Source organism: Macrobrachium nipponense, chromosome 28 (assembly GCF_015104395.2).
Source record: "Macrobrachium nipponense isolate FS-2020 chromosome 28, ASM1510439v2, whole genome shotgun sequence".
Taxonomy (NCBI): Eukaryota; Metazoa; Arthropoda; class Malacostraca; order Decapoda; family Palaemonidae; genus Macrobrachium; species Macrobrachium nipponense.
In genome coordinates, this window is record NC_087217.1 from 10,486,050 (window position 1) to 10,511,153 (window position 25,104).

A 25,104-nucleotide genomic window follows, 5' to 3' on the forward strand; every position below is an offset into this window, starting at 1 on the left:
GAATCTAAAGTGCTCGCTTTGGAGGGTAAAAGCATTATTAGTGATCAAAAGTGCAGTGAAAGTGCCCCCATGTTGTGGAGGGGGCGTCAGATCGGCCCTATAATGCCTCTAGGCCTGGACCTCTGTCGAACTTCCAAGCCCAGGAAGACGGACATGTCGAAAGCCGCAGGAGGGTTACGGGGAACCCCCACCGATCTGGCGTCCCTCGGCAGAACCTGTAGACGATCCCCAGGCTGCCAAAGAGTGAGCGAGTGCGCGTATCCTCCGCGAGTGCTTTTCGTCCTCGGAGGGCGATCCTCCCCTAACAGGAGTTGGAGCATGAGAAGACGCTCACGTCCTCTGAAAAAGAGCTTATGACGTTAAAATGTCGCACAGGCGGCTATCGTCAGTAGTCTCTCAGAGGAGGGCGCAGAGTCTCTTTGCGCTGCTTCTTCGTTACGGGCTCGCCTCAAGACTTGGCATTACTCTCCACCGCAAAAAGATCGAAAACTCAAGGTGTCGCACAAGCGGCCAGGAGTCTCCGATCGCAGTGAAGAAGACGCTTCACGTCCACCTTTTTCTCCTGTTGGTTGCGGTCTTCACCGCAAACCCAACAGGAGAGTTTTGCTGCATGGACCTCAAAGGAGAATTATGATGTATCATCGACGAGGACGCTTTGGAGCGGCCTAGTCGTTCTAAGAATAGAACTAGAACGGGTCCTGTGAGAAGGGATAGGGCTTCCCCTCGCCCCCTCGCCTTCTCATAGGATCAGTTTTTCTCCTGAAAAAGAATCTTCTACTACAAAGAGTGTTATCAGGTCGATGCAACAACAACTTGCTTTCGGTTGCTGGCGAGAGAGAATCAGAAATTCGTCCGAGAAGAAAAGATGATAGATACCGATTTAAAAGATCTAAGAGGTCTCCCGCAAGGGTGGACCGATCGTTCTCTTTCGCCTGTGAGTACTCATTCTAGATTTCGTACGTCTCACCTGCGTTAGGAGAAAGGGCATGAAAAACTTCCTACGAGGATTCGCCAGACTCTCGAGCTCGCTCTTATACAAAGGACGGACGATCCTATGATTACGAAACGAGGGCCCGTATACAGTCTGAGAAACTCGAACGCTCCCTAGTTCGGCTTGGAACAGGAGCGGAGTGTTCACAGGGACGGCCCGGTTTAGACAAAGCGGTACGCTCGGACAGACGTCGAGCGTTGACGCTCACATGGACGCAGGCGTGGCGCTCGGATGGACGCCAAGCGGGACGCTCGGCTGAGCGACGAGCGTGACGCTCCACCTGGACGCCAAGAAGTGGCGCTCGGCTGGGCGCCAAGCGTGACGCTCGGCTGGACGACAAGCTTGACGCTCGGACGGATGCCAAGCGAGACGTTCAAGCGGATGCTTTGTTGCATATCCATCAGGTATTCACAGCAAGGTATAGTTATGGAACCTCAACTGCAATCGGCTTTTCGAAGGGACTCTCATCGAGAGAATGAGCAAGAAATGGTACCGCTTTTATCTGAATCTTTAGATATTAATATTCAGAATGCTCCAATGCACGTCAAAAACAACGATCTTCATTAAAGTCGGAGTGAAAGGACTTGTACCACCAGCTTCGGGAGTCCCTGGTCACTCCTATAGATGAGGAAGGATTAAATAATATTTCAAGAGAGAAACGGAAGAGGATCAACCCGATTGTGTCAGATTCATCCGATATCAAGTTGTTCCGACACGGCATACCAAACAAAACTTCGGTCCTTTTACAATAGGAAGGTACTAGCGGCAGCTGGATAGGTCGTAAAGCTTTCGAACAAGGGGTTCGGTAGTTAAAATGCTTGTCCCGACAGGCGCGCTTGCGCGCGATGGGAGGTAAACAAATCACTTTTGCTTTCGGCCTCACAGCGAGTGGACGTTTTGTGTGTTCGACGCTCTCTGCCCGCTTCTCGTCGTTTGGCCTTTCATGAGTATTTGGTTGTGTTTTGTGTCGTGAATCATAATTGTAAGTACAATCATTTTCCTCTTTTTTCATCATTTGGAATGAAATTTTTGATCAATCATGGAATCTCCACGCCTCGCTACCCCCGGAGATTATGCCGGGTACTGAAGGGCGTAAATGCGGAAAGTTCCGCTCGTTCCCTGAAATTGATCCACATATTTTGTTGCGCTCCGGTGTCGGGGGCGCGAATGCACCCGAAGCGAGCCCTGTGAAGTATGTTGTAATTGGTCGGAGGCGCAGTGGGGCTTGTACGAAGGTAGGAAGAAGCGAAGGCCTGCAAAGGAGTCGTCGGAAAGCTCTCCCGCGACTCCTTTGGGTTACGGACACTTGTCTTTCTTTCCTGCCGCCCGCTCAGCCCCTCTCCCACGTTTGGCGCCTCCCCTTCGGGGGGGGTTTCTAGGTCCTTCTCCTCACCGACCTGTCGAGTGGGAGGAGGCGCTAGATACCCGATGCGAGTTGTACTCTGGGTCCCTATCCGTTTCGTCTTCGCACGAGATTAGAGGATCCTGCTAAGCACCCGACCTTTGCTTCCTCAGGTGCGGTTGCCGCGAAGGACGAACCTCGGCCAGGTGTGGGCATCGTTGGGTCTTGCAGGGCGTGCCGAGTGTCCAGGGGCCTGCTCTACCATCTCGCTGGCCTCTGTGGCGGTCACCGCATGCTACGGTAACGACCACCACCACGACCCTTTCAACGCCTGGCTATGCTTCACCTCCTCACCTGGTGTACACCCCGCATGCGGTCTCCTGTACACCAACTACATCGGTGCAGGGGCCAGTCGCCGTACACGGGGGAGTGTGATGCCGCCGCCTGGGTTTGCAGTGCTGCCGACGACCGGACTTTCGTGTGCCCGAAGAGCTCGCCCCTGAACCTCCCCACCAGTACCTAGGATGTCTGTGCGCTGGTCCGTCCACTGGACCGCCCTGTTACAGCCTGCAAGTACCTTCCTGCCCAGCCGCTGTTCACGGACGTGCGTTGCCGACCACTGCTGCCGTTCCTGTACCTGCTCCTGCCGTCTCCACTGCTGTTCCTGTGATGCCTGCACCTGCTGACGTTGTTCCTGTTCGTGGCGCCGCTGCTCCCGATGCCGATCTGTTTCGGGAACAGGTTGCGTCTGGGCCCTGTTGCTTCGGCAACAGCAGCCCCGGCTCCGCCCTGGATGACCAGATCTGACATCGGTCCTGAGGAGGTTGACGAAGAAGAAGAAGAAGAGGAGGGAAGGTGTCGTGCATCGTCTTCTTCGTCGTCGTCGTCGTCTGCGCCTTCCCTCGTCCCCTTCTTCTAAGGCTCCCCCCGCCTAAGAAGAAGAAGGGTAGCCTCCCCCCCCCCCACCCCCCCCCTAAGAAGTCTCCTTCGGTGAGCTTCTAAGGGGGCCCGTCTCGCTCCGGTGAGACAGGGGGGTTCTTCCGCTGGTCACCCATGCTCCTTCGGGGGCAAGGACCACGTCTTTCTTCCGCAAGGAAGAAGACTCGGGGACCAGAGGAGTGCCGGCTAACACCGGCATTCCCTCACCTGCTTGGTTTAGTGGTTCGACACGGCAGGCAGGGTCCGTCCTCGGCCTCTCGTTCGCGAGAGGTTACCGAGTGTACGGTCGCCTACCAGCGGACCGTGCAGCTAGGAACCAGCCTCTGAGCCAGCTCAGCGTCAGGTCACGGCACGGAGCGGAAGAACTGGTGACAGCCCGCTCACGCGACTCTCACCAGACCAGCTCTCGCTCTCGCGGCGAGCAGCTGGCTACCCGGGCGGACGTGATGGTCACGGAGACGGCCACGGGCTGAGGCTGGGAAGAGGTCCCCCCGTTCGCCGGCACCAGCCACGGCTGGTACCAGCGACGTGACGCGCCCGTGAGGATAGGCGCACGCCGTCTCACCGTGACAGTGGAGCTCGCGGTCGCCCTGACCGTCACTCTCACAGAGAGAGCGATCGGGTACCCGGCGACCAGCACCAGCTCCTCTGGACACACGAGACCGGGGGCCCCGCGCTCTCGGTCCAGCCGTTCTCCACAGCGAGACGGCACGACTAGGCTGCAGCTCGATCGCCACACCGCGGAGTTTGACGATCGCCTGCAGTCATTCCAAGCCCACTGGTTCTGCCAGCGGAGCGAGGAGGAGGGAGCGTTAGGTCTGCCTCCTCCCATACCTTCAACCTCCTCGGGTACACCGGGAGGGCGAGGTATTGAGGAGTGATCGTGAGGGGTGCGCCCCATCAGGATCCCACCACAGTCCTACGTACCAGGCACGGTTCCCCCCCTTCCCGACCGGCCAGGTCGTATGCAAAGTGGCTGGAGGAGACCGAGAGGGGGTCTGTCGCTGTTCCCCCCCATCGAGGGGGGAGGGTCTCGGGAGATGCTCCTGTCGAGGGACTGGATGGTCCTACTCCGCAGGACGAGTAAAAAAAATCCTGAGATCCAGAGGAACTTTGCCGAGGTAATTGCGCTGATTCGTCAGCACAACGACCTCGGGGGGAAGGATCGCCGCTCCCACCATCCGAGCCCACGTCCCGGCTCGAGTCGTTCTGGGGCCCCGAAGAGGGAACCCAGACCGATGGTGGGTTTGCCGCGTTCCGAGCTTGCCGACTCAGTGCTGGACCAGGTAGAATCTTTGTCTCGGGCAAAGACGGTTCTCTCAAGTCTGGCAGGTTCGAGCAAGCTGCTTCCACTCCTCTGCTGCGACAGCGGCGTTTTTACGTGCCATCTGGAGGGACCCGATGCCGCCCAAAACAGGTGGGGAACCGGAGTTAGCCAGGCTGACTCCGGGTGTGTCTCTGCAGCAGCTCCGTCCGAGAACCTATTGGTTCTCGCAAAGCAAGAGGCCACTCGGCTGGAATCGACTGCCATGGCAGCTTCCTGGTTAGATCTTGTGGTCCCTCACGTATCTAAGGTCGCAGCCAACTCCGGGGGAATTTCTCCCGAAGATGACTCGGCCCTTTAGGAGACTTTGCCAGTCTGGGGAAGAGCCCCATCTCCTTCCTTGCCCACCCAGACGGTGAACATGTGGGCCAACCTGGTTCTCCGAAGTAGGGACGCTGTCCTTACTCGGGTTTCCAGGGCTGGGCTGTGAAGCGGCATTGGGACTACGCAACGGACCCTCTACGGAAGTTCCACGTACTCTTTTGCCCAGGAGAGATGGTGGACGCTGCGGTGGACAGACGGCGCACTGACGACAGTGACCGTCTGGTTCACCAGGCAGTCTCGAAGGCTTCTGGGCAGCCTCGGACTGCGGCCAAGCCAAAGAGCTCGGCTAGTTGCTTCCTCGGTGGCTAAGACGGTACTACAAAGGGGAGCCGTAAACCAGAACCATCCTCCCAGCCTCCTTCTCCCGAGGAGGCTCTGGGAAGAAGTCGAAGAAAGGGGGGAAACGCTAGGGACGGCGTTGCCCCCTCACCTGCTGCCGGAAGTGGGGGGGTGCCTGGGCCAGCCATTGGGCAACTTGGCAGCGCTACGGCGCCGGAGACCTGGATTGTAGATGTCCTTCGGGAGGGATATCTATTACCCCTTCGAATCTGGCCACCCCTCACCTCCAACCCGGTCCAACAGGCAGTCGTACGTTCCAGGGTCATCGAAGGACCGTAAGCATTGAGACAGGAGATCAAGACCATCTGAGCAAGAGAGCTGTAGAAATCGTCACGGATCAGTCACCGGGCTTTTACAGTCGACTCTTCCTGGTGGAAAAGTATACGGGGGAGGCTGGCGCCCGGTGATAGATCTCTCTCTCTGAACCGGTTTGTTCCGCCCAGACCCGGTTCACGATGGAGACGGCACGTTCCGTGCTCGACTCCATCAGGGCGGGAGAACGATTCATGCTTTCAGTGGACTTGAAGGATGCGGTATTTCCAAATACCCATTCATCAGTCCTCCAGAAAGTACCTCCGCTTCATCCTCGACGGGACGGTGAAACAGTTCCAGGGCACTTTGCTTCGGTCTATCAACCGCCCGTCAGGTGTTCACGCGAGTGTTCACTATGGTGTCTGCATTGGGCCCATTCGCACGGGATACGTCTGAGAGGTATCGACGATTGGTTAGTCCTGGCGAGCTCCCGCTCGCAGTTGCTACAGGACAGGGATCGACTGCTCGAGTTCTGTCGCGATCTGGGGGATCGTTTGTGAACTTCGAAAAGTCCGATCTCGAGCCCAAGCAGAGGATGAAAAGTACTGGGTATGCTGATCGACAGCGGGTAGCCAGGGCGAAGTCTTCCCCGCAGACTCGCGGATCAGCAGATTCAGGGAGGCAGCCAACCAGTTCCTGTCTCGGCAGGAACAGGTAGCTCAGCGATGGCAAGTCGTGATCGGGACACCTGTCGTCACTCGAGAAGTTAGTCCCTCACGGGCGTCTTCACCTGCATGGGTCTCTCCAGTGGAGGGACTAAAGGAGAGTTGGTCACAGGCGACGGATCCCCCAAAGCTTTCCAGTGTCACGACACTGGAGGTGAGGCAGGACCTAGGCCTGGTGGCTGGACGACAGGAACCTCTTTAAGAGGAGTGCCTCCTTGCGCACTCCCCCCCCGGACATGCAGCTGTTCTCAGACGCATCGACCGAGGGATGCGGGCGCACACCTGGAGGAGTTGCTGGACTTCAGGAGTTTGGTACCGAGAACGACAAGCACCTTTCACATCAATGTACGGAACTCAAGGCAGCGTTCCGCGCTCTCCAAGAGTTCCAGGGACCGCTTTTGATGGGACACTCAGTGGTGTTTGATGTGCGACAACACCACGGTCAGTGGCCTACGTCAACAAACAGGGGGGCCTAGTGTCTCTCCCGTTGCTACCAGTTGACTCGGCAGGTGCACGAGTGGGCCGAGGGCACACTCAATAGAGCTGTCGCACCGCTACATTCCAGGGAAGAGGGGGGGGGGAATGTAGTAGCAGACACGCTCAGCCGTCGGGATCAGGTGATAGGGACCGAGTGGTCTCTACACCAGGATGTGGCGGAAAGGCTCTTCGACCTGTTGGGGGCGAACCAGTCGGGGGATCTGTTTTAGCCACGGCACAACAGAAAGCTTCAGGTTTTCTTTTCTCCAGCCGTGCCGGACCCATGGCAGCTGCAGAGGACGCTTCAACACCCGTGGGACAACCTCTTTCGTCTATGCCTTTCCCCGTTCAGCCTGATTCGCAAGGCGAGCATGGTCACCCCGAATCTCAGGATGATCCTGGTGGCTCCCAAATGGCCACAGGCCATTTGGTATCCGGACCTGCTGGCTCTTCTCGCAGGAGAACCCGAGAGAGATTCCCCCTTGGCAACCCCACACAAACCTTCTCGCCCAAGCCACACGTCGAGCAGTACCACCGAGCAGTCCAGTCCCTACGACTTCACGGCTGGCTGTATCCACCATCTCTTGAACGAACGAGAGGCTTTTCTCGTCCCCAGCGAGCACAACAGAGATGGCTGGAAACGTCCGTCAGTCCTCTGCAGCTGGTACCAGGGGAAGTGGGCCGTCTTCAGTGGTTTGGGTTGTCGTAGACGGGGTCTATCTCCTCTCAGAGCACTCTTCAGCAGGTAGCGGATTTCCATTTCGTTTTTCTTGCCGCAGAAGAGAAGCTCCTCTCAGTCCCCCACAGTCAAAGGATAACAGAGCCGCACCTGGCTTCTCGTTCCTGAAAACCGAGGGGATTGGACATCTCGAACTCGTTCGAGATCTCCTGCTTATGAGAGGAGCTTCGAAAGGTCTTGCCCCACCCAGGGGAACTCAGGCCCCCTGCGTGGGATGTGACTCTCGTCCTTAGGAGTTGAACTCGACTTTTTTCGAACGCCGTTCGAGCCACTCCGAGAGTCGTCAGACAGGGATCTGACCCTCAAGACCCTCTTCTTGCTGGCCCTGGCATCGGCGAAGAGAGTAGGGAACTTTCATGGTCTTTCCAATGATGTAAGACACTCCAGGGGATGGGGATCTGTGACGCTCGATTTCGTCCGAACTTCGTGCGAAGACTCAGAACCGCTCGGTCCCTGACGACAGGTTCGAGTCCTTCACGATCCCTCCCTAATGGACTTCACCGATAATTGATGCGGATGAGATGCTGCTTTGTCCGTGAGGGCGCTACGGCGCTATCTGAACAGAAAACTCGACACCTCAGGCCTGAGTGTCGACGCCTCTTCGTTAGCACCGGGGTAACCAGAAAGAAGTATCCAAGAACACTCTTTCATGGCTGCGTGAGGTCATCAGGAGGGCAGTATGAGGCTGATGGTAGTGACGACATCCGTAACGTCCCGTCCGAGAGCTCACGAAAGTCAGAAGTGTATTGGCCCCCCTCGTTGGCGTTTCGTAAGAACTTCTCCGTGGCGCAGGTCCTGAAGGCAGGGTCTTTGGTCTAACCAGACTACCTTTACGTCCTTCTACCTTCGGGATATTGCCCACAGGTCCTTGGATACCTTTTCCTTGGGACCCGTGGTGGCTGATCAACAAGTTGTGTAGCTAACCAGACCCTCGCAGGCTGAAAACAGCATCGAGTCTGGTGTGACTGTGTGGATGGATGTGTGAGTGAGTGAGTGACTGGCTCCCTCTTCTCATTCTTTTCCTCCTCCTCTACCTGTGGGCAGAGGGCCACGGTCGTCCACTACGCTGGATGAGGGACGAGATGCAGAGTGAGCTATATGACAGAGCCCATCCTATCCCTTTCACTAGGGATAGGAGCAGAATATCCACCCACTTCCCTCATACAAGGGGGGGGAAGTGGATGCCTACAAGAGTCAAAAACCCATGACTTTATATTTTGCTCCTGTACAGGAACAAGTTCTTACATGCTGGTACGGAAGAGATACGCTTGCCTCTCTCTTAGTACTCGGTCAGAGGTCTGACCATTGATCCTGCGCGGTGCACACCCCCGATCAATCGGACAGAGGCTTGGATCCCTCCCTCGCTCTTACGACCAGGGGAGACTTTCCAAGGTTGGGCGAACACCAGTCTGCAAACAAAAGATCAGATTCCTCCCACCAAGAAGTGAGTCTTCCTATGTAAAAGGGACCGAAGGTTTGTATGCCGTGTCGGAAACAAATGACAATTTTTGTCCAAAAAATTGCATTTTCCTAAAATATTAAAAAAACCTGAGGTCTACACATAGTACCACCTCATGCCACCCCTTCCTCTGCAGTTTTTGCTTGGGCCAAAAGCAAAAGTGATTTGTTTACCTACCAGTCGCGCGCACGCGCCTGTCGGACAAGCAGTTAACTACGAAAAACCCTTGTCGAAAGCTTACGACCTATCCAGCGGCGCTAGTACCTTCCTATGTAAAAGGACCTCAGGTTTGTATAGTTAGGAAGGAAAAATGCAATTTTGGACAAATTGTCATTTTTGGTTCGATTGCTTTTGGGATTCATTTGGAGAAAGAGTTTTCAACCCGCAGCACCTCGGTCTCCTCCTTCTCAGTTTTCGTTGTCAAAAAACAAATAAGACTCTGGATTTGTTTAAAATGACAAAGTCCTCTTCTCAACTAAGAGAGCTTTTAAGAAGGTGCAAGATTGGATGGAGTCTAGAAAAGCTCAAGGAAAGTTTTCCTTTGCCCAGCCTCCTTCAAGACTTTGCGGCAACAAGGCTGGGATCTGGTATGAATACAGGTGAGGATGTCGGCGGGTTAAGAGCTCCCGCATCGGCTCAAGGTGACTTTTCCAGTCTGGTTGACGCACCAAGAAGGTCTCTTCTTTCGTCAGCTAAAATAACATGGACACCGGCGGAGATAGACCACCATCTAAAGGCTCTTTTTCGGACAATTGAAGTATTTAACTTTCTTAGACTGGTGTTTGGGGCTGCTTGACACTAAGTCTCGTAGTCAAGACTCAATTAGCTTGGGGGAGCTATCCAGTGTTCTCCGCTTGTATGGATAAGGCCGTCAGAAGATGGTTCAGAGGAATTGGCTTCACATTTTTGTGCAGGGCTCCTGAAAAAAGAGAGCTATCTACTGTAAATTTCTTTACTCCCACAAAGCAGTGTCTCCATCACAGAAAGCAGAATTGCTTTTTCGCCCCTCTTCTGACCATCTCTTCCCCCAGGCTATGATTAAAGATGTAACTGGAAGTCTACAGGAAAAAGCTACTCAGGATCTCTTAGCACAATCTTCTAGACGTCCTGCGGTTCCTTCGACTTCAACACGAACCAGTTTTTCTAAGAAAATAAAGCCCTTTCGAGGTGGAGCATCCTCTAGACCTTCTCCTAGAGGAAGAGGACTCTCTAGAGGCAGAGCTCAGTCTAAGTCCAGAGGTAAAAATGAGGAGGAAGTCCTTTAGTCGCCAGTAGGTGCCAGGCTTCATTTATTTGCAGAAGCTTGGAAGAAGATAGAGGCAGACAGCTGGTCGCTCAACGTCATCGAGCGAGGATACAAAATACCTTTCCTGAAGCCTCCTCCATTGTGCACAACACCTAATAGATCTATCACCCTCTTACCATGGAGAAAAACAACAGATCTTGTACGATCTGAGACAAATGCTCGAGAAGAAAAAGCAATAGAACAAGTCGAGGACATTCAGTCCCCGGGTTTCTACAACAGGTTATTCCTGGTGCCGAAACAGTCGGGAGGGCTGGCGGCCAAGTTTTAGATGTGAGCAGTCTAAACCTTTTTATAGAGAGACAGACGTTCAAGATGGAGACACCTCAGTCAGTGCTTGCGGCCTTAAGACAAAACGACTGGATGGTATCACTGGACCTGCAAGACGCATATTTCCACGTCCCGATACATCCCCGATCGAAGAAATACCTGCGTTTTGTCATGAAGGGAAGAGTTTCCAATTCAGAGCTCTTTGCTTCGGTCTGAGTACGGCACCAATGATTTTCACAATTCTAATGAAGAATGTGGCGAGGTGGCTTCATCTTGCAAACATAAGGATCTCTCTTATATATAGACGACTGGCTCTATCGAGCATCGTCGAAAGAAAGGTGTCTGAAGGACCTTCAATCAACCTTAACTCTAGCAAAGTCCCTGGGACTTCTAGTGAATTTCGAAAAAGTCGCAGCTGATCCCCACACAGTCCATCGTGTATCTGGGGATTCAGATGGATTCAGTGGCTTTTCGAGCTTTTCCGTTCCCAGGGACGTCAACAGCAAGGATTAGAAAAAATATCGTCTTCTTAAGGAAAGAATCATGCTGCCGGTGAGGGAATGGATGAGTCTGCTGGGCACCATTTCCTCGCTGGAGAAGTTTGTTTCCTTGGGGAGACTACATCTCAGACCTCTCCAGTTTTTCCTGAAGGAGAGTTGGGAGGACAAAGAAAATTTGGAGACAATTTTGAGGATCCCAAAGGAGGTAAAGGATCACCTAAAGTGGTGGCTCGATCCTGTGAAGCTTTCGGAAGGAACTTCCCTCAAACTTCAGAGCCCCGACCTAGTGTTGTTCTCCGACGCGTCCACCACTGGGTGGGGAGCTACACTAGGGAGGGAGGAAGTGTCAGGCACCTGGAGAGGGGAACAGGTGTTCTGGCACATAAATCTCAAAGAACTGGCGGCCATATACTTGGCACTTCAGTTTTTCAAAGAAAAAGTCGCAAACAAGATAGTTCAGATAAATTCAGACAATACCACAGCTCTGTCATACATAAAAAAAACAAGGAGGGACTCACTCGCGATCATTGTTCAATCTAGCGAGAGAGATCCTGTTATGGGCGAGAGAACTCAGAAAGTAACGATTCTAACGAGGTTCGTTGGCAGGCGTGGAGAACGTCCGGGCAGATCTCCTCAGTCGGCAAGGTCAACTGCTGCCGGACCGAGTGGACTCTGCATCAGGATGTGTGTCGAGAGCTGTGGAAGTTATGGGGACGTCCTCTAGTGGACGTCTTTGCAACAGCGAGAACAAAGAGGCTTCCGTTGTATTGCTCCCCCGTGCTCGACCCGGGAGCAATAGCAATAGATGCACTTCTTTGGGACTGGACAGGGATGGATCTTTACGCATTTCCCCCGTTCAAGATTCTGGGGGAAGTGATGAAGAAGTTTGCAATGTCAGAAGGGACGAGATTGACTGTTAATCGCTCCTTTATTGGCCACCAGCGAAAGGAGTGGTTCACAGAGGGTCATGACCTTTGTAGTAGACTTCCCGAGGACATTGCCCATGAGGACAGATCTACTCAAACAGCCCCCACTTCGAGAGATACCACGGAAACCTCCCCGCTCTGAGTCTGACTGCATTCAGACTATCAAAAAGTTGGTCAGAGCGAGGGGGTTTTCTAGACCGGTTGCAAAAGCAATCGCCAATGCGAGAAGAGCTTCCACGCTTGGAGTCTATCAATCGAAGTGGGCTTCGTTTAGGAGCTGGTGCAGAAGAACACGCATTTCCTCTACCACGACCTCTGTGAGCCAAATAGCGGACTTTTTGCTCTACTTGAGAAACGACCTAAAGCTTGCAGTCTCAACAATCAAAGGCTACAGAAGTATGTTATCTGTAGTCTTTAGACATAGAGGAATGGATTTGGCAAATAATAAGGATATCCACGATCTTTTAAGGTCTTTCGAGACTATAAAGATTCCTCAACCTAAGTTACCATCATGGAATTTGGATGTAGTACTTAAATTCCTAATGTCAAATCGGTTTGAACCCCTTCAGAATGCCTCTTTAAGGGATCTTACTAAGAAAACTATTTTCCTAACGACTCTGGCGACGGCGAAGAGGGTTAGTGAAATTCAAGCCTTTAGCAAGCATATTGGTTTTAGGGGACATAATGCTGTTTGCTCATTAAGTCCTACGTTTCTAGCGAAAAAATGAAAATCCGTCTAACCCTTGGCCCAAAAGTTTTGAGATTAAGGGTATGGCGGAAATCATTGGAGACGAACCAGAGAGAGTCCTGTGCCCTGTCAGGGCTCTCAAGATTTATTTACAAAGAACGAAGGAATGTCGAGGTCCTTCTAACAACTTATGGTGTTCGGTCAGAAGACCAGATTTACCGATGTCGAAGAATGCTCTGGCATTCTTCTTGAGAGACACCATTAGACAGGCGCATTTTCTCTTGCGAAGACAGTGATGTTAAGCTGTTGAAAGTGAATGCCCATTGAAGTGAGAGCTATATCTACCTTCAGTAGCTTTCCAAAAGAACATGGGCCACTCAATGACATTCTGAGTGCCACCTTTTGGCGCAGCAACTCGGTGTTCGCTTCACACTACCTGCGGGATGTGAAGACGACATACGAGAACTGCTATGCCGCTTGGACCATACGTTGCAGCAGACACTTTGTTGGGGGCTGAAAGTAGCACTCATCCTACCTGTAGGAAATGGGTAGGTGAGTTTTTTATGGATTGTTTTATGGTTGTAAGGTCGTCCGCCTGAGCCGGACTTCCTTTCCTTTAGCCTAAGTGATGTGGGAATGAAAATTGTTAGGCTGGTCAGGTGGTGAATTTTTTACTTCGTTGCCCTCATAGTATGGTCAAAATGGTCTAGTCACATTGTGGTCACGCTCCCGTTGACAGATCATCTAGAACTCACCAGCTATATAGGTCACTACCTTGCTGGAGACTCTAGTAAAGCAGTAGCAGACTTGGGTGACAGTAATCACGAAGTCAGCTATGCTAACAGGTAAGGAACCAAGATGTTATTCATCTGCATGTAATATGTTTCCAAAATCCTTTTCTGTCTCTCCCTACCTCCAAAGGTGGGATTCAGCTATATATATATCTGCTGGGTAAGTTTCATGAACAAAATGATATTGTTAAGATACAATAAAGTTTGTTCATACTTACCTGGCAGATATATATAATCAAAGTACCCACCCACCTCCCCGCAGGAGACAGTGGGAATAGAAAATCTGAATAGAAAATGGGAATGGTTCCTGACACCCGCCTCCCAGCGGCGGGAGTGGGTACTAACCACCTGGCCGACCACTGCGTGAGCCGGGAGTTTTGAAATTCTGTCGGACTTCGGAGAAATACAGCTATATATATATCTGCCAGGTAAGTATGAACAAACTTTATTGTATCTTAACAATATCATTTTTTTTTGCTTACACCATTTGCATATCTTCCTCTTTCCATTTATGTATTTTTTTTCTTAACTTGGTTAACCTTAAAGTTTGCCCAGTTTGGGGGTGTGCGTAATATAAATTTAGCCCCCTTAAGGGTTAATATATGTATCAGTTATGTCTGATATTCATATTTTATTCATTACCATACAAAAATGGGTAGATAAAGAAATGGGTCTGTATTTGTTAGCAGTACTGGACCTTTTGTCTTGTTTAATATTTACTGTCATTATTGCTGTGATCTACCTGTTTTAAGCTATATATAGATTCTTCATAGAGAGGTAAGTGAAGGATTGTGGCAAATAAGATTTAGCTTAATTTTGTGACAAAATTGTGAATCCCAATTTTATCACAAAATTAAATTATATAAATTTAACAAAATACATAAACTTAAAAGGTGGACTCGGGCCAACGGACAACTTACAAAAGGAAATCAACTTGAAAACAATTCACAATGAGATCCCAAATGTACGCAAGGACAAGAAACCGTGGAAAAAATCCTGTGACCTCAGTCTCCAAGATCCCGTCATTCTAAAAGTTTCACGCCAAAAAACCTTATTTGTGCAACATTCCGCCTATTCAATATCTCCTATATCGATATTCACATGAACTACAATATTTCATATGTCCAAAATCACATCCACCGCTTAAACATATGGAGGGATACTTATTAAATTGCATTTCGAAGTGCAAAAAAGGCAATTATTAGTAAATTGTTGCTTTGGCCAGTTTAAGAGATGTCACATATTATGGCCTATTCCATAACAATACATTGGACCCACGCATGGTACTGCCTGTTGTTACTATATCATGGTCCAACCGTCCCTTTTCTAGAGAATCAATTTGGAATGGTCACATGCTCATACTTGTTCATGTGCAGTTGCCCAATATAGGGTGTGTGCCATCCACTTGATGCCTAGCTCAGCCATGACTAGTCACTGGTGCTTTGTAATATCCCTGGTTCTGCTAGGTTGGTTGGTGGACAGCATATGTACTGTGTGACAGGGATCATCTCCCCAAGCTTAGTTTGGGTAATAAATTGCATAGTGATCTGGCTGGATCTAAGAAAAGAGACAGTGATGAGGATTAAGGTCGATTCACTTGCTGTAGGCAGGAGTGTGACCTCTCAAGTCATATGAGCACCATTTGATTAGCATGTTAACAAGTCTCATCAACCAGTTCCAACTGTTTGTGAAGACTGCTCCTGTACAGTAAAGACTTCTGGTTTGTATACATAGATAAAATACAGTGTGCTTTAAAAAACAACAATATACTAGGTGCAAGTCTAGTTATATAAAACAAACCCTTTTTTCAGGTAACAGATAGTGCATCAAATACAAAGACCACCATTAACACAGTCTTTGAAAATTTCCTTGCTGCTGTCACTGATACTGTAAATGAGAGGTGCAAGAAGTTAATTGAAGAGGTAGAAAAGGTGAGTTTATTTATTCATTTTTTTTTTTTGGTTGTCTTTTGATAATTGCCTAATGCTTCTTATAAATAGAAAAATTAGGAGGACTGACTAGCAGAAAATACTGAGAGATTCTGATGATGTGCACCGTCTCATAGATTCTCTGTAAACGAATAACATAATTTTTAATTGTTACATTCTTGTCATAAAACCTTGATATGATTAATAATTTTATAGACCTTTGAACTGGTATGCAGTGGTATTTTTTGATTACATGTACATATTGTTATTTCTACTATGTTTTCTGTCATCATTAGGTTCAGGAAGAAGCTTTAGATCCTCTTGAACAGTGTAGCCAGATGTTGGAAGCAAAAGTAAGGGAAGCTTCGGAGAGAGTTGAGCAAGGCAAACGACTACAGAAACATGGAGGAGTCTTAGCAAAGGATACAGTCATAAGATTCCAAGAAGAAGCTGGAGCAATGACCAGGCAAGATTGATCACATTTCTTTGTTTTTGCATGTCTGTAAGCAGATTTTCTAAGATCAGTAGTGTAAGGGTTACCAGCATGGGGTACTTTTCTGCCATGAGAGATAACCTGACATAGATCATTATAGTAATATGAGATTGTGGCAGGGAATTATTGTACTTTGTTCCCTTTGAAGCTTTTGAATGCATCCATTAAAATGTGCATTTCTGTTCTTGCTTTGTGTTTTAATTCTGTATTCCTCAGGGATATTATAGATGTTAGAGCAATAAAAAATGAGTTTTTGTACATGAAAACTTACCCAGCAGATATATACTTAGCTATAGACTCGGTCGTCCCGACAGAATTTCAAAACTCACGGCACACTCGACAGGTAGGTCAGGTGATCCACCATTCCCGCCGCTGGGTGGCGGGATCCGGAACCATTCCCGTTTTCTAAACCAGATTTTCTCTGTCGCCAGGCGGACAACATCTGTTGTTTGTTCCTCCCATTTTGGATTTCTACTCGTTTGCCGAGAATTTGGATTGGTTTATATTGGTGACGTATTCTTTTTTCTCTGGCTTGGCATACGCTTATTGTGGACTGTTTTTCGAATTTGATTAGGATTGTTCTTTCCCGATGTCGGACGCTAAGGCTTCACCTATGTTTAGGGTGTGTACAATGGAAGATTTTAAGACTAGGCTGCCGAAATCTTTGGTAGACCCTCATAATGTGTGCTCGAAATGTAGAGGTAATGAATGTTCATTTAACAACACCTGTAATGAATGCGAGAAGTTAACAGAGCTTGAATGGAAGAACTTATCTTCTTATGTAAGAAAACTTGAGAGAGATAGGATTAGGAAAGCTTCCGTTAGATCCTCAAGTAGATCTTGTTCTCTGGAACAAGAGTTTAATAACTCTCCTGTAACTAACGTTTCTCCCTTAGCCGCAGCTTCTTCTCCCTGTATTGAATCCAAGGATTCTTCCTCTGAAAGGGAAAATGTAAAAGCCTCTATCAAAAAGCTGCAAGCTCAGTTACGAGCTTTGGATAAAGGTAAGAGTTTTGACAGTGATATGTGCAGTGTCCCCAGTGCAGTGGAGGGGGCGTCTGACCGGTTCCACATTGCTCCTAGGCTTAGACCTCTTTCAAACTCCCAGGACCAGGGGAGGAGGAATGTCGACAGCCGCAGGGAGGATGTGGAACATCCCCAACGGTCAGGCGTCCCTTCGTCAGATCCTGATGTAGCGTCCCAGGCTGCCTTGGATAGCCGCAGAAAGGGCATCCTAAGGGAGTGTTTTTCGGCCTCGGATTCATCCTCTCCTAGACGTGGATGGAGTTCAGCCTCTCAATTGCGCCCTTTGAAAAGAGCCTGGAAGGCGCCCAAAGGAGACGCTGCGGACTCTAGCCCAGAGCGTTTTCCTGAGGACTGGCCTTCAGATCATAAGAAGGCGAGGCAGGAGGAGCCCTCTCTTCAGGACCCCACTAAGAAGTTCCTGATCTGCCTTCAGGAGCAGTTATCCTCTTTGGTAGGCTCCTTTACCAGAGACTCGACAAGGAGGAAAGATGTTTCTCTTCCTGTCAAGTGTTCCACTAAGCGCCCCTCTTCTGCTAGGAGGGAGCTCTCAGACTCTCCAAGGCGCTTCTCTCCTGATTCCAGAGACTCCTTTGACAGGAGTTTTTCGCCTGATAAGCGATTCCCTTCGCCCTATAGGCGCTCTTCTCCACGGAATAGGCGCCCTTCTCAGGACAGAGTTTTGGAGCCTAACAGAAGCTCCTCAATTCATCGCTCTCCCTTGATTCAGGAAGTGCGTAGCCGCTCCCCTAAGAGACGGCTAGAATCTAGTAGGAGTCACGATCGTTTCAGGCTCAAGGAGCCAGAAGAGAGCCGAGATCAGTTCAGGCGCCAGGAGCCTTCGGGACGTCAGGAGTCGAGCAGGCGCCAGGAGTGGTTCAGGCACCAGGAGCCTGCGGTTTGCCAGGAGTCAAACAGGTGCCAGGAGTCAGTCAGGCGCAAGGAATCAGTCGGACGCCAGGAGTCAGTCAGGCCCCAGGAGTCAGTAGGGCGCCAGGAGCCAGTCAAGCGCCAGGAGTCAGGGCGCCAGGAGCCTCTCAGGCGCCAGGAGTCAGTCAGGCGCCAGGAGCCTAGTGAGCGTCCGAAGAGTAGGCGCCAAGAGCCTGTTAGGCGCAAGGAACTTTTCGAGTTCCAGGATCCTCATAGTTCCTCTTTTATTAGGAATTATTCTCCTCTTTCGACTTCGAACAAGAATTTGTCTCGAGATCAGCGCACTCCTTCTTGGGAAAGGAGTACTTCTCCTGTTAAGAGCCCTATCCCTTCCAAACGTTCTCCCTCAGTTGGACCTTTGGAAGATGTCTCGGATGAAGATAGACCTGTTGATGTAGCAGTCTCGGACTACAAGAGGCTCTCATTACTGCTCCTCAAGGAGTTCGGAGACTCCCTTCATCCTGCTGATCCTCCCTCACCGGGATCGCTTATGTCCAGCACTAGAGCCCATAAGTCCTCATCTTTTGTAAAGATGCGCCCTGCTTTATGCATGAAAAAGGCTTTAAAAAATGTTGCAGAATGGCTACAATCCAAAAGGGAAGCTGGTAAAACAGTTTTTTCCTGCCCTCCTTCCAAATTAACAGGGAAGCCTGGAAGGTGGTATGAGACCAAAGAGCCCATGGGATTGGGTCTCCCGTCATCTGCAGACTCTGATTTTGCCTCATTGGTAGACTCCTCCAGGAGACGGTCTCTACTTTCTGCGAAGGCAACTTGGGGCATGTGCGAGCTTGACCATCTCCTCAAGGGCCTTTTCAAGACTTTAGAAGTCTTTAACTTTATGGACTGGGCCTTGGGGGCGTTAGTGAAGAGAGCCCAGGACACGGATTTCGTCACGATGGAAGAGCTCTCTAGTGTGTTGGCCTGTCTAGATAGAGCGATAATGGACGGCTCGGTGGAAATTGCCTCTCTATTTGGAACAGGCGTACTAAAGAAGAAATCTGTTTTTAGTTCCTTCCTCTCTAGAGCGGTATCTCCTCTACAGAGATCCTCTCTTTTATTCACGCCTCTTTCTTCGCATCTATTCCCACAGGATACGGTTAAGGAGGTAGCTAAATCCTTAACAGAGGAGGCAACCCAAGATCTCCTCACGCATTCGGCTAAGAAGTTTAGGCCTGCTGTACCAATTGAAAAGAAAGAGAGACCCTCTTTTATGCAGCCCTTTCGAGGAGCCTCCACTTCTAGAGCCCCTCTTAGAGGTCGCAGGCCAGAGCAAAGAAATAGATCATCTAGAAGGTCCTTCGGGAAGTCTAGATGAACAGAGAGTCCTCCAGACAAAAGTAGGCGCTAGACTACTCCATTTCGCCAAAGTCTGGGCGCAGAAGGGAGCGGACTCTTGGTCCCTCTCTATCCTAAGTAAAGGATATTTAATCCCCTTCAGGGAAAATCCTCCCTTGACTACAACTCCAAAGGAGTTGATTGCAAGATACTCAGATCCGGTCCGAAGGCTAGCGATTCGGCAGGCAGTGGAACAGATGATTTTGAAAGAAGCGATAGAACTGGTACAAGATCTCCAGTCTCCAGGATTTTACAATCAGTTGTTCCTGGTACCAAAAGCATCGGGGGGGTTGGAGACCGGTGCTAGATGTCAGCGCTCTGAATTTCTTCGTAATGAAGAAGAAATTCTCGATGGAGACGTCTTCCTCTGTTCTGTCTGCTCTTCGTCCAGGGGACTGGATGGTGTCCCGGGACCTTCAGGATGCATATTTCCATGTGCCAATTCATCCGGCATCGCGGAAATACCTGAGATTCATGTTTCAGGGAAAAGTCTTTCAGTTCCGAGCGTTGTGTTTCGAACTCTCGACAGCCCCTCAAGTCTTCACGGACGTCATGAAGAACGTAGCTCATTGGCTGCATCTGGAAGGGATCAGGATCTCAGTATATTTAGACGATTGGCTAATAAGAGCCCAATCGAAGGAGCAATGTCTGGAGGACCTTTCTGTAACTCTAAACTTGACAAAGTCCCTGGGACTTTTAGTCAATCTCGAGAAGTCCATGCTGACTCCCCAGCAAAGCATTGTCTATCTGGGGATTCAGATGGATTCTCTGGATTTTCTAGCGTCTCCTTCTCAAGAAAAGAGAGAACGCTGCTTGGAAAAGGTGGCAGTCTTCCTAAAGAAAGAACATTGTTCTGCGAGGGAGTGGATGAGTCTACTGGGGACCCTCTCCTCGATGGAACAGTTTGTTTCTTTAGGAAGACTACACCTCAGACCCCTTCAATTTTACCTGAAGGAGAGATGGGATTGGAAGTCTCAAGAACTAGGAGAGACATTTCCAATATCGGAGAAAATAAAGGAGAATCTCCTCTGGTGGTTAGATCCACAGAAGCTAAGCAAGGGGATCTCCCTTCACTTAAAGAACCCTCGCCTAGAGTTATTTGCAGACGCGTCAGATTCGGGATGGGGAGCAATACTAGGTTCGAGAGAAGTGTCAGGCACCTGGGAAAGAGAACAGGTGTCCTGGCACATAAACAAGAAAGAATTAACAGCCATTCATCTGGCTCTCATTCATTTCGAGGAGCAGGTATCAGGTTTGGTGATTCATATTCACTCGGACAATACAACAGCCCTAGCATATATAAAGAAACAGGGGGGGACGCATTCCTTCTCCCTGTAAGAGTCAGCGAAGGATCTGGTGATATGGGCTCAAGAAAGGAAAATCTCTCTCCTCACAAGGTTTGTGCAGGGAGAAACGTCCGTGCGGATCTTTTAAGCAGAAAAGACCAAGTCCTACCCACGGAATGGACACTCAATCTTCAAGTCTGCCAACAACTTTGGCGGTTGTGGGGAAGACCGAATGTAGACCTGTTCGCTACCAACAAGAACAACAGGCTAGAAAATTATTGCTCCCCGATCTCGGATCCGAAAGCAGTAGCCATAGACAGTTTTCTGCTAGACTGGGCAGGTTTAGACACATACGCCTTCCCCCCTTTCAAGATAGTAGGGGAAGTGTTAAGGAAGTTCGCCTGCTCAGAGGGAACAAGGATGACTCTAATCGCTCCCTTCTGGCCAGCTCTAGATTGGTTCACAGAGGTACTGGAGTGGATAGTGGATTTTCCCAGATCGCTTCCACTAAGGAGCGATCTTCTCAAACAGCCCCACTTCGACAGGTTTCACAAGAACCTCCCCGCTCTAAGTCTGACTGCCTTCAGACTATTGAAGGACTCGTCAGAGCGAGAGGCTTTTCGCGCGAGGTTGCGAAGGCTATCACAAGAGCCAGAAGATATTCCACCTCTAAAGTGTATCAGTCAAAGTGGGAGGTGTTTAGAAGATGGTGTAAGACTAAGAAAATATCCTCTTCCAGTACCTCTGTAACTAACATCGCTGATTTTCTTCTCTATTTAAAGAAGAATTGTAACCTCGCAGTGTCAACAGTGAAGGGTTACAGAAGCATGCTGGCCTCTGTTTTTAGGCATAGAGGCCTAGATCTAACGAATAATAAAGATCTTCATGACCTCATAAGGTCGTTTGAAACCACGAAAGACCAGAGGATTAGAAGGCCTAGCTGGAACTTGGATGTAGTCCTTAAGTTCCTCATGTCAGAGAAGTTTGTACCTTTGCATACAGCCTCATTTAAAGACTTAACTACTATGAGATTCAGGGTCTCTGTAACACGGTTTTTTGGACTTTGCTCCTTGTCAAAGCATCGTATGTAGCTGAAAGTTGACATATGTATATTTTTTACAACCACACACAAATTTTGTCAGCATTATCAATAACCTAAACCCGATAGTTTTAATTTTTATAGAGTAAAAATGATCTAGCCGACGCCATGGCCAATGATTACGAGCCAAGAGTCGAAAAACATTCATTACGTAAGCAAGGTAAGCAAACACCTTTGACGAAATGTTGCCCCGCCATCCACTAGACAGAAACTCCATCGGTTCTGAAACCCAAAGACTTTATGAATGGCGGAACAATACATAGATGTGGGTGGGGTATCAGTGCTAGCGTAGTAATACTACTATAGCAGTAGTGCCGCAACAGTATAGCAGTAATACAGTGGTGCCCCCGTATTCACGGGGGATGCGTACCAGACCCCCCCGTGAATAGTTAGAACCCGCGAATGTTTGGAACCCCTATAAAAATTCTATAAACAGCCTATTTTGTTAGTTAAAACTCAAGAAAAACCCACTAAAAATTTTCCTACATGGTTTTTTTAATAGTTTTATCACAAAAAGTGCATTTTATGATGAAATTCATAAAAAAAACCAGGAATTTGTGGATATTTATCATAGAAAAATACCGCGAATGCGCGAATTTTCCGCGAATAATGCAGGGAAACGTTCTTGAGAGAAATCCGCGAATGTGTGAGTCCGCGAATCTGGAGAACGCGAATACGGGGGGTCCACTGTATACATGAATTAAACGTTTAGGCCAACTGCTGGGATCCTTGAGGATCATTTAGCACTTCTTACAACTACTCGAAAAATTAGTTTTTATAGCCAGAAGTTAAATTTTCTAATCCAACAATGCCCATGGTAGCCTTCTGTGTTATCCTGAATTATAACGAGGCGAAAGTGGGTGGAGCCTCATGATTATCATTCTGACGATAATTATTGGTGAAGGTTTAAAGCCAATATACGGTACCGGCTATTTTTTTCAGTAAATAGGTAGATTGCCAATAAATAGAAATTGCTTGACATTGGATATAGCAGTTATCAAATCAAGCTTGTCTACTATGTTTTTGAAAATTACCAACTATTCCCTACATCTTGTCAATCTTATTGTGACCTATAAAGTAGACTGTAATTTCTTAGGAAACCTATTTTGGGAGTTAGACTAATAATCGAAGTGTTTTTGTATTTATTAACATATTTTGTTGGTTTGTTCATTTGACAATTATCAGTGGAGAGGTTCCAGAGTTCATAAAGGTTTACTGCTTTGCTTGTATTTAAATTTGTGTCATTGTTGCCAGAGGTATAGCCTTCGTTACGTATAGCCAATCATCCATCGAGAAAGAGGGAAGAAATGCTGTCATAAGTTACGTAACGAGTGCGTTCGAAACCTTTTCTGAGTAAGTTGGCCCGTTTTAAAAAAAAGTCACTTTTACATTGTAAGTACCAAATTTATTCAACCTACGTAATGCAGAATACACTAAAAATTTATGTGTAGATGTAATATGTATTCTGAATAAGCGTTATATTTATGAAATGCATAGATAAAAAGTTATTGCGAAAAAACTGTGTTACAGAGGCCCTGAATCTCATAGTAGGAAGTCTTTATTTCTCTTCGCACTAGCAACGGCTAAGAGAGTCAGTGAGCTACGGGCTTTGGAAGGAAGAGTAGGTTTTAGAAAGGATTCAGCGTATTGCTCCTTTAAACCACTCTTCTTAGCTAAAAACGAAAATCCTTCAAAACCATGGCCTAGAAGCTTCGAGGTAAAAGGACTTTCTTCCCTAACGGGAAAGGAGCTGGAGAGGACCTTGTGTCCTCTTAGGGCCCTCAAGTTCTACCTAAAACAAAAAGCCTTATTAGGAGGTACGGAAGAAAGTCTCTGGTGCTCTGTAAAGGATCCTAAGAGACCTATTTCGAAGAACGCCCTAACGTTCTTCATAAAGGATTTGATAAGGGAGGCTCACCTTGCATGCAGTGAAGAGCACCTCAAGATTCTCAGAGTAAGAGCACATGAAGTGAGAGCCATAGCTACGTCAATGGCCTTTCACAAAACTTGTTCTCTCCAGGCTCTTATAGAGTCAACATATTGGAGATGTAACTCTGTTTTTGCCTCTAATTATTTAAGAGATGTGAAAATTACTTATGAAAAGTGCTTATCTCTGGGAGCTTACGTTTCCGCGGATTCAGTGCTGGGAGAAGGAGCTGAGGCTAATCCTTCTTAACTTAGTTTAGTGTTCATTTTTCTTTATGTTATTGGTGGTTGTTTTTATTGGTCGATTGTAAGAGGGAATAGGGGACCCTCTTGCAATTCATAGGTTATAACATTACTAATATGGTCAGGTGATAGGGATTGGCTTCAGTGCTCCTTGTGTTTTACGTAGAGAAACCTAAAACTCTGTCATGTAAGAGGGCTAGTCCCCATTGATATGACAAAGGTAAAGGCTCTACCATGTAAGTGGGTCAGCCCCCATTGGTACGATCCAGAGTAGGCTCTGTCGCGTAAGCGGGCTAGCCCCCATTGACATGATCCAAAGAGTTGTTCAGTCATAGGTCCATACCTCGCTGGAACTCTTGAGGCAGGCAGACTCATAGACAGTAATCATGAAGTCTTCTGCCCAATCAGGTAAGAACCATGGATTATTATATCCAAGAACATTTGTTGTTTTTTCCCTGTTTTTTAATAATATATTTATTATAGTTATAGTTAGCTGTCTCTTACCCTCCACCAAGGGTGCCAATCAGCTAAGTACATATATATCTGCTGGGTAAGTTTTCATGTACAAAAATGATATTGTTAAGATACAATAAAGTTTTGTACATACTTACCTGGCAGATATATACTTAGCTATAGACTCGGTCGTCCCGACAGAATTTCAAAACTCGCGGCACACGCGACAGGTAGGTCAGGTGATCCATCATTCCCGCCGCTGGGTGGTGGGATCCGGAACCATTCCCGTTTTCTAAACCAGATTTTCTCTTCCACCTGTCTCCTGAGGGGAGGATGGGTGGGCCATTAATCGTATATATCTGCCAGGTAAGTATGTACAAAACTTTATTGTATCTTAACAATATCATTTTTCACAATAGACATATAAGTAATTATAAAAGTATTAAATACAAGTTAAATAATGATTGACCTCTACAGCTTGCCAGAGGTTCCTGCATTGTGTGCTGTGCCAAGTGTTAGTGTGGAGTTCCCTAGTGATCCTTCTCTTATCGAGGGAATGCATCAGTTGTTGGCTGATGCAGGAACTGTATCTCGTATGGGACCTGTACAGATCACAAACATTGTGGAAAAACCTGGAGCCCTCCTAGTTTCTTGGGAAGAGGTGTGTATTTGTTTTGAAATTTACAAGAAGTTATAAGTACGTAGTCAGTTTTCTGCTCTAGTAAGACAGTGGCCTATAATTTTTTAACAGATGTTTTTAGAAAACACTTGCATTAAGTCCACTCTCTCCTTCTGATTGGTCATTGGTCAGTTGCTTGCAAGTGAATCTGACAGGTGTAGTACTAAGGATCTACCAGCCTGAAATCATAAGCGTTTTTTCCCCTTATGTAAATTCCATTACTTGTGTAAATTTTGGGTGATTCTTTTACGCAATGCAGGATATATTTAGGCAGTTTGTATTCAAGTCTCAAAGTTGTCTAAAAATTTAATGTTATTTCA

General features: G+C 48.4%; 1 protein-coding gene across 1 annotated transcript in view; it reads left to right on the plus strand.

The window, feature by feature from the left end:
• Positions 1 to 25,104, plus strand: part of LOC135201899 (cytokine receptor-like factor 3) — a 54,728-nt gene that overhangs the window by 18,327 nt on the left and 11,297 nt on the right. Inside the window, exons 2-4 of the mRNA XM_064231197.1 lie at positions 15,201 to 15,320; positions 15,614 to 15,783; positions 24,583 to 24,766. Coding sequence (XP_064087267.1) covers positions 15,201 to 15,320; positions 15,614 to 15,783; positions 24,583 to 24,766 — 474 coding nt within the window. The remainder of the gene's footprint in view (positions 1 to 15,200; positions 15,321 to 15,613; positions 15,784 to 24,582; positions 24,767 to 25,104) is intronic.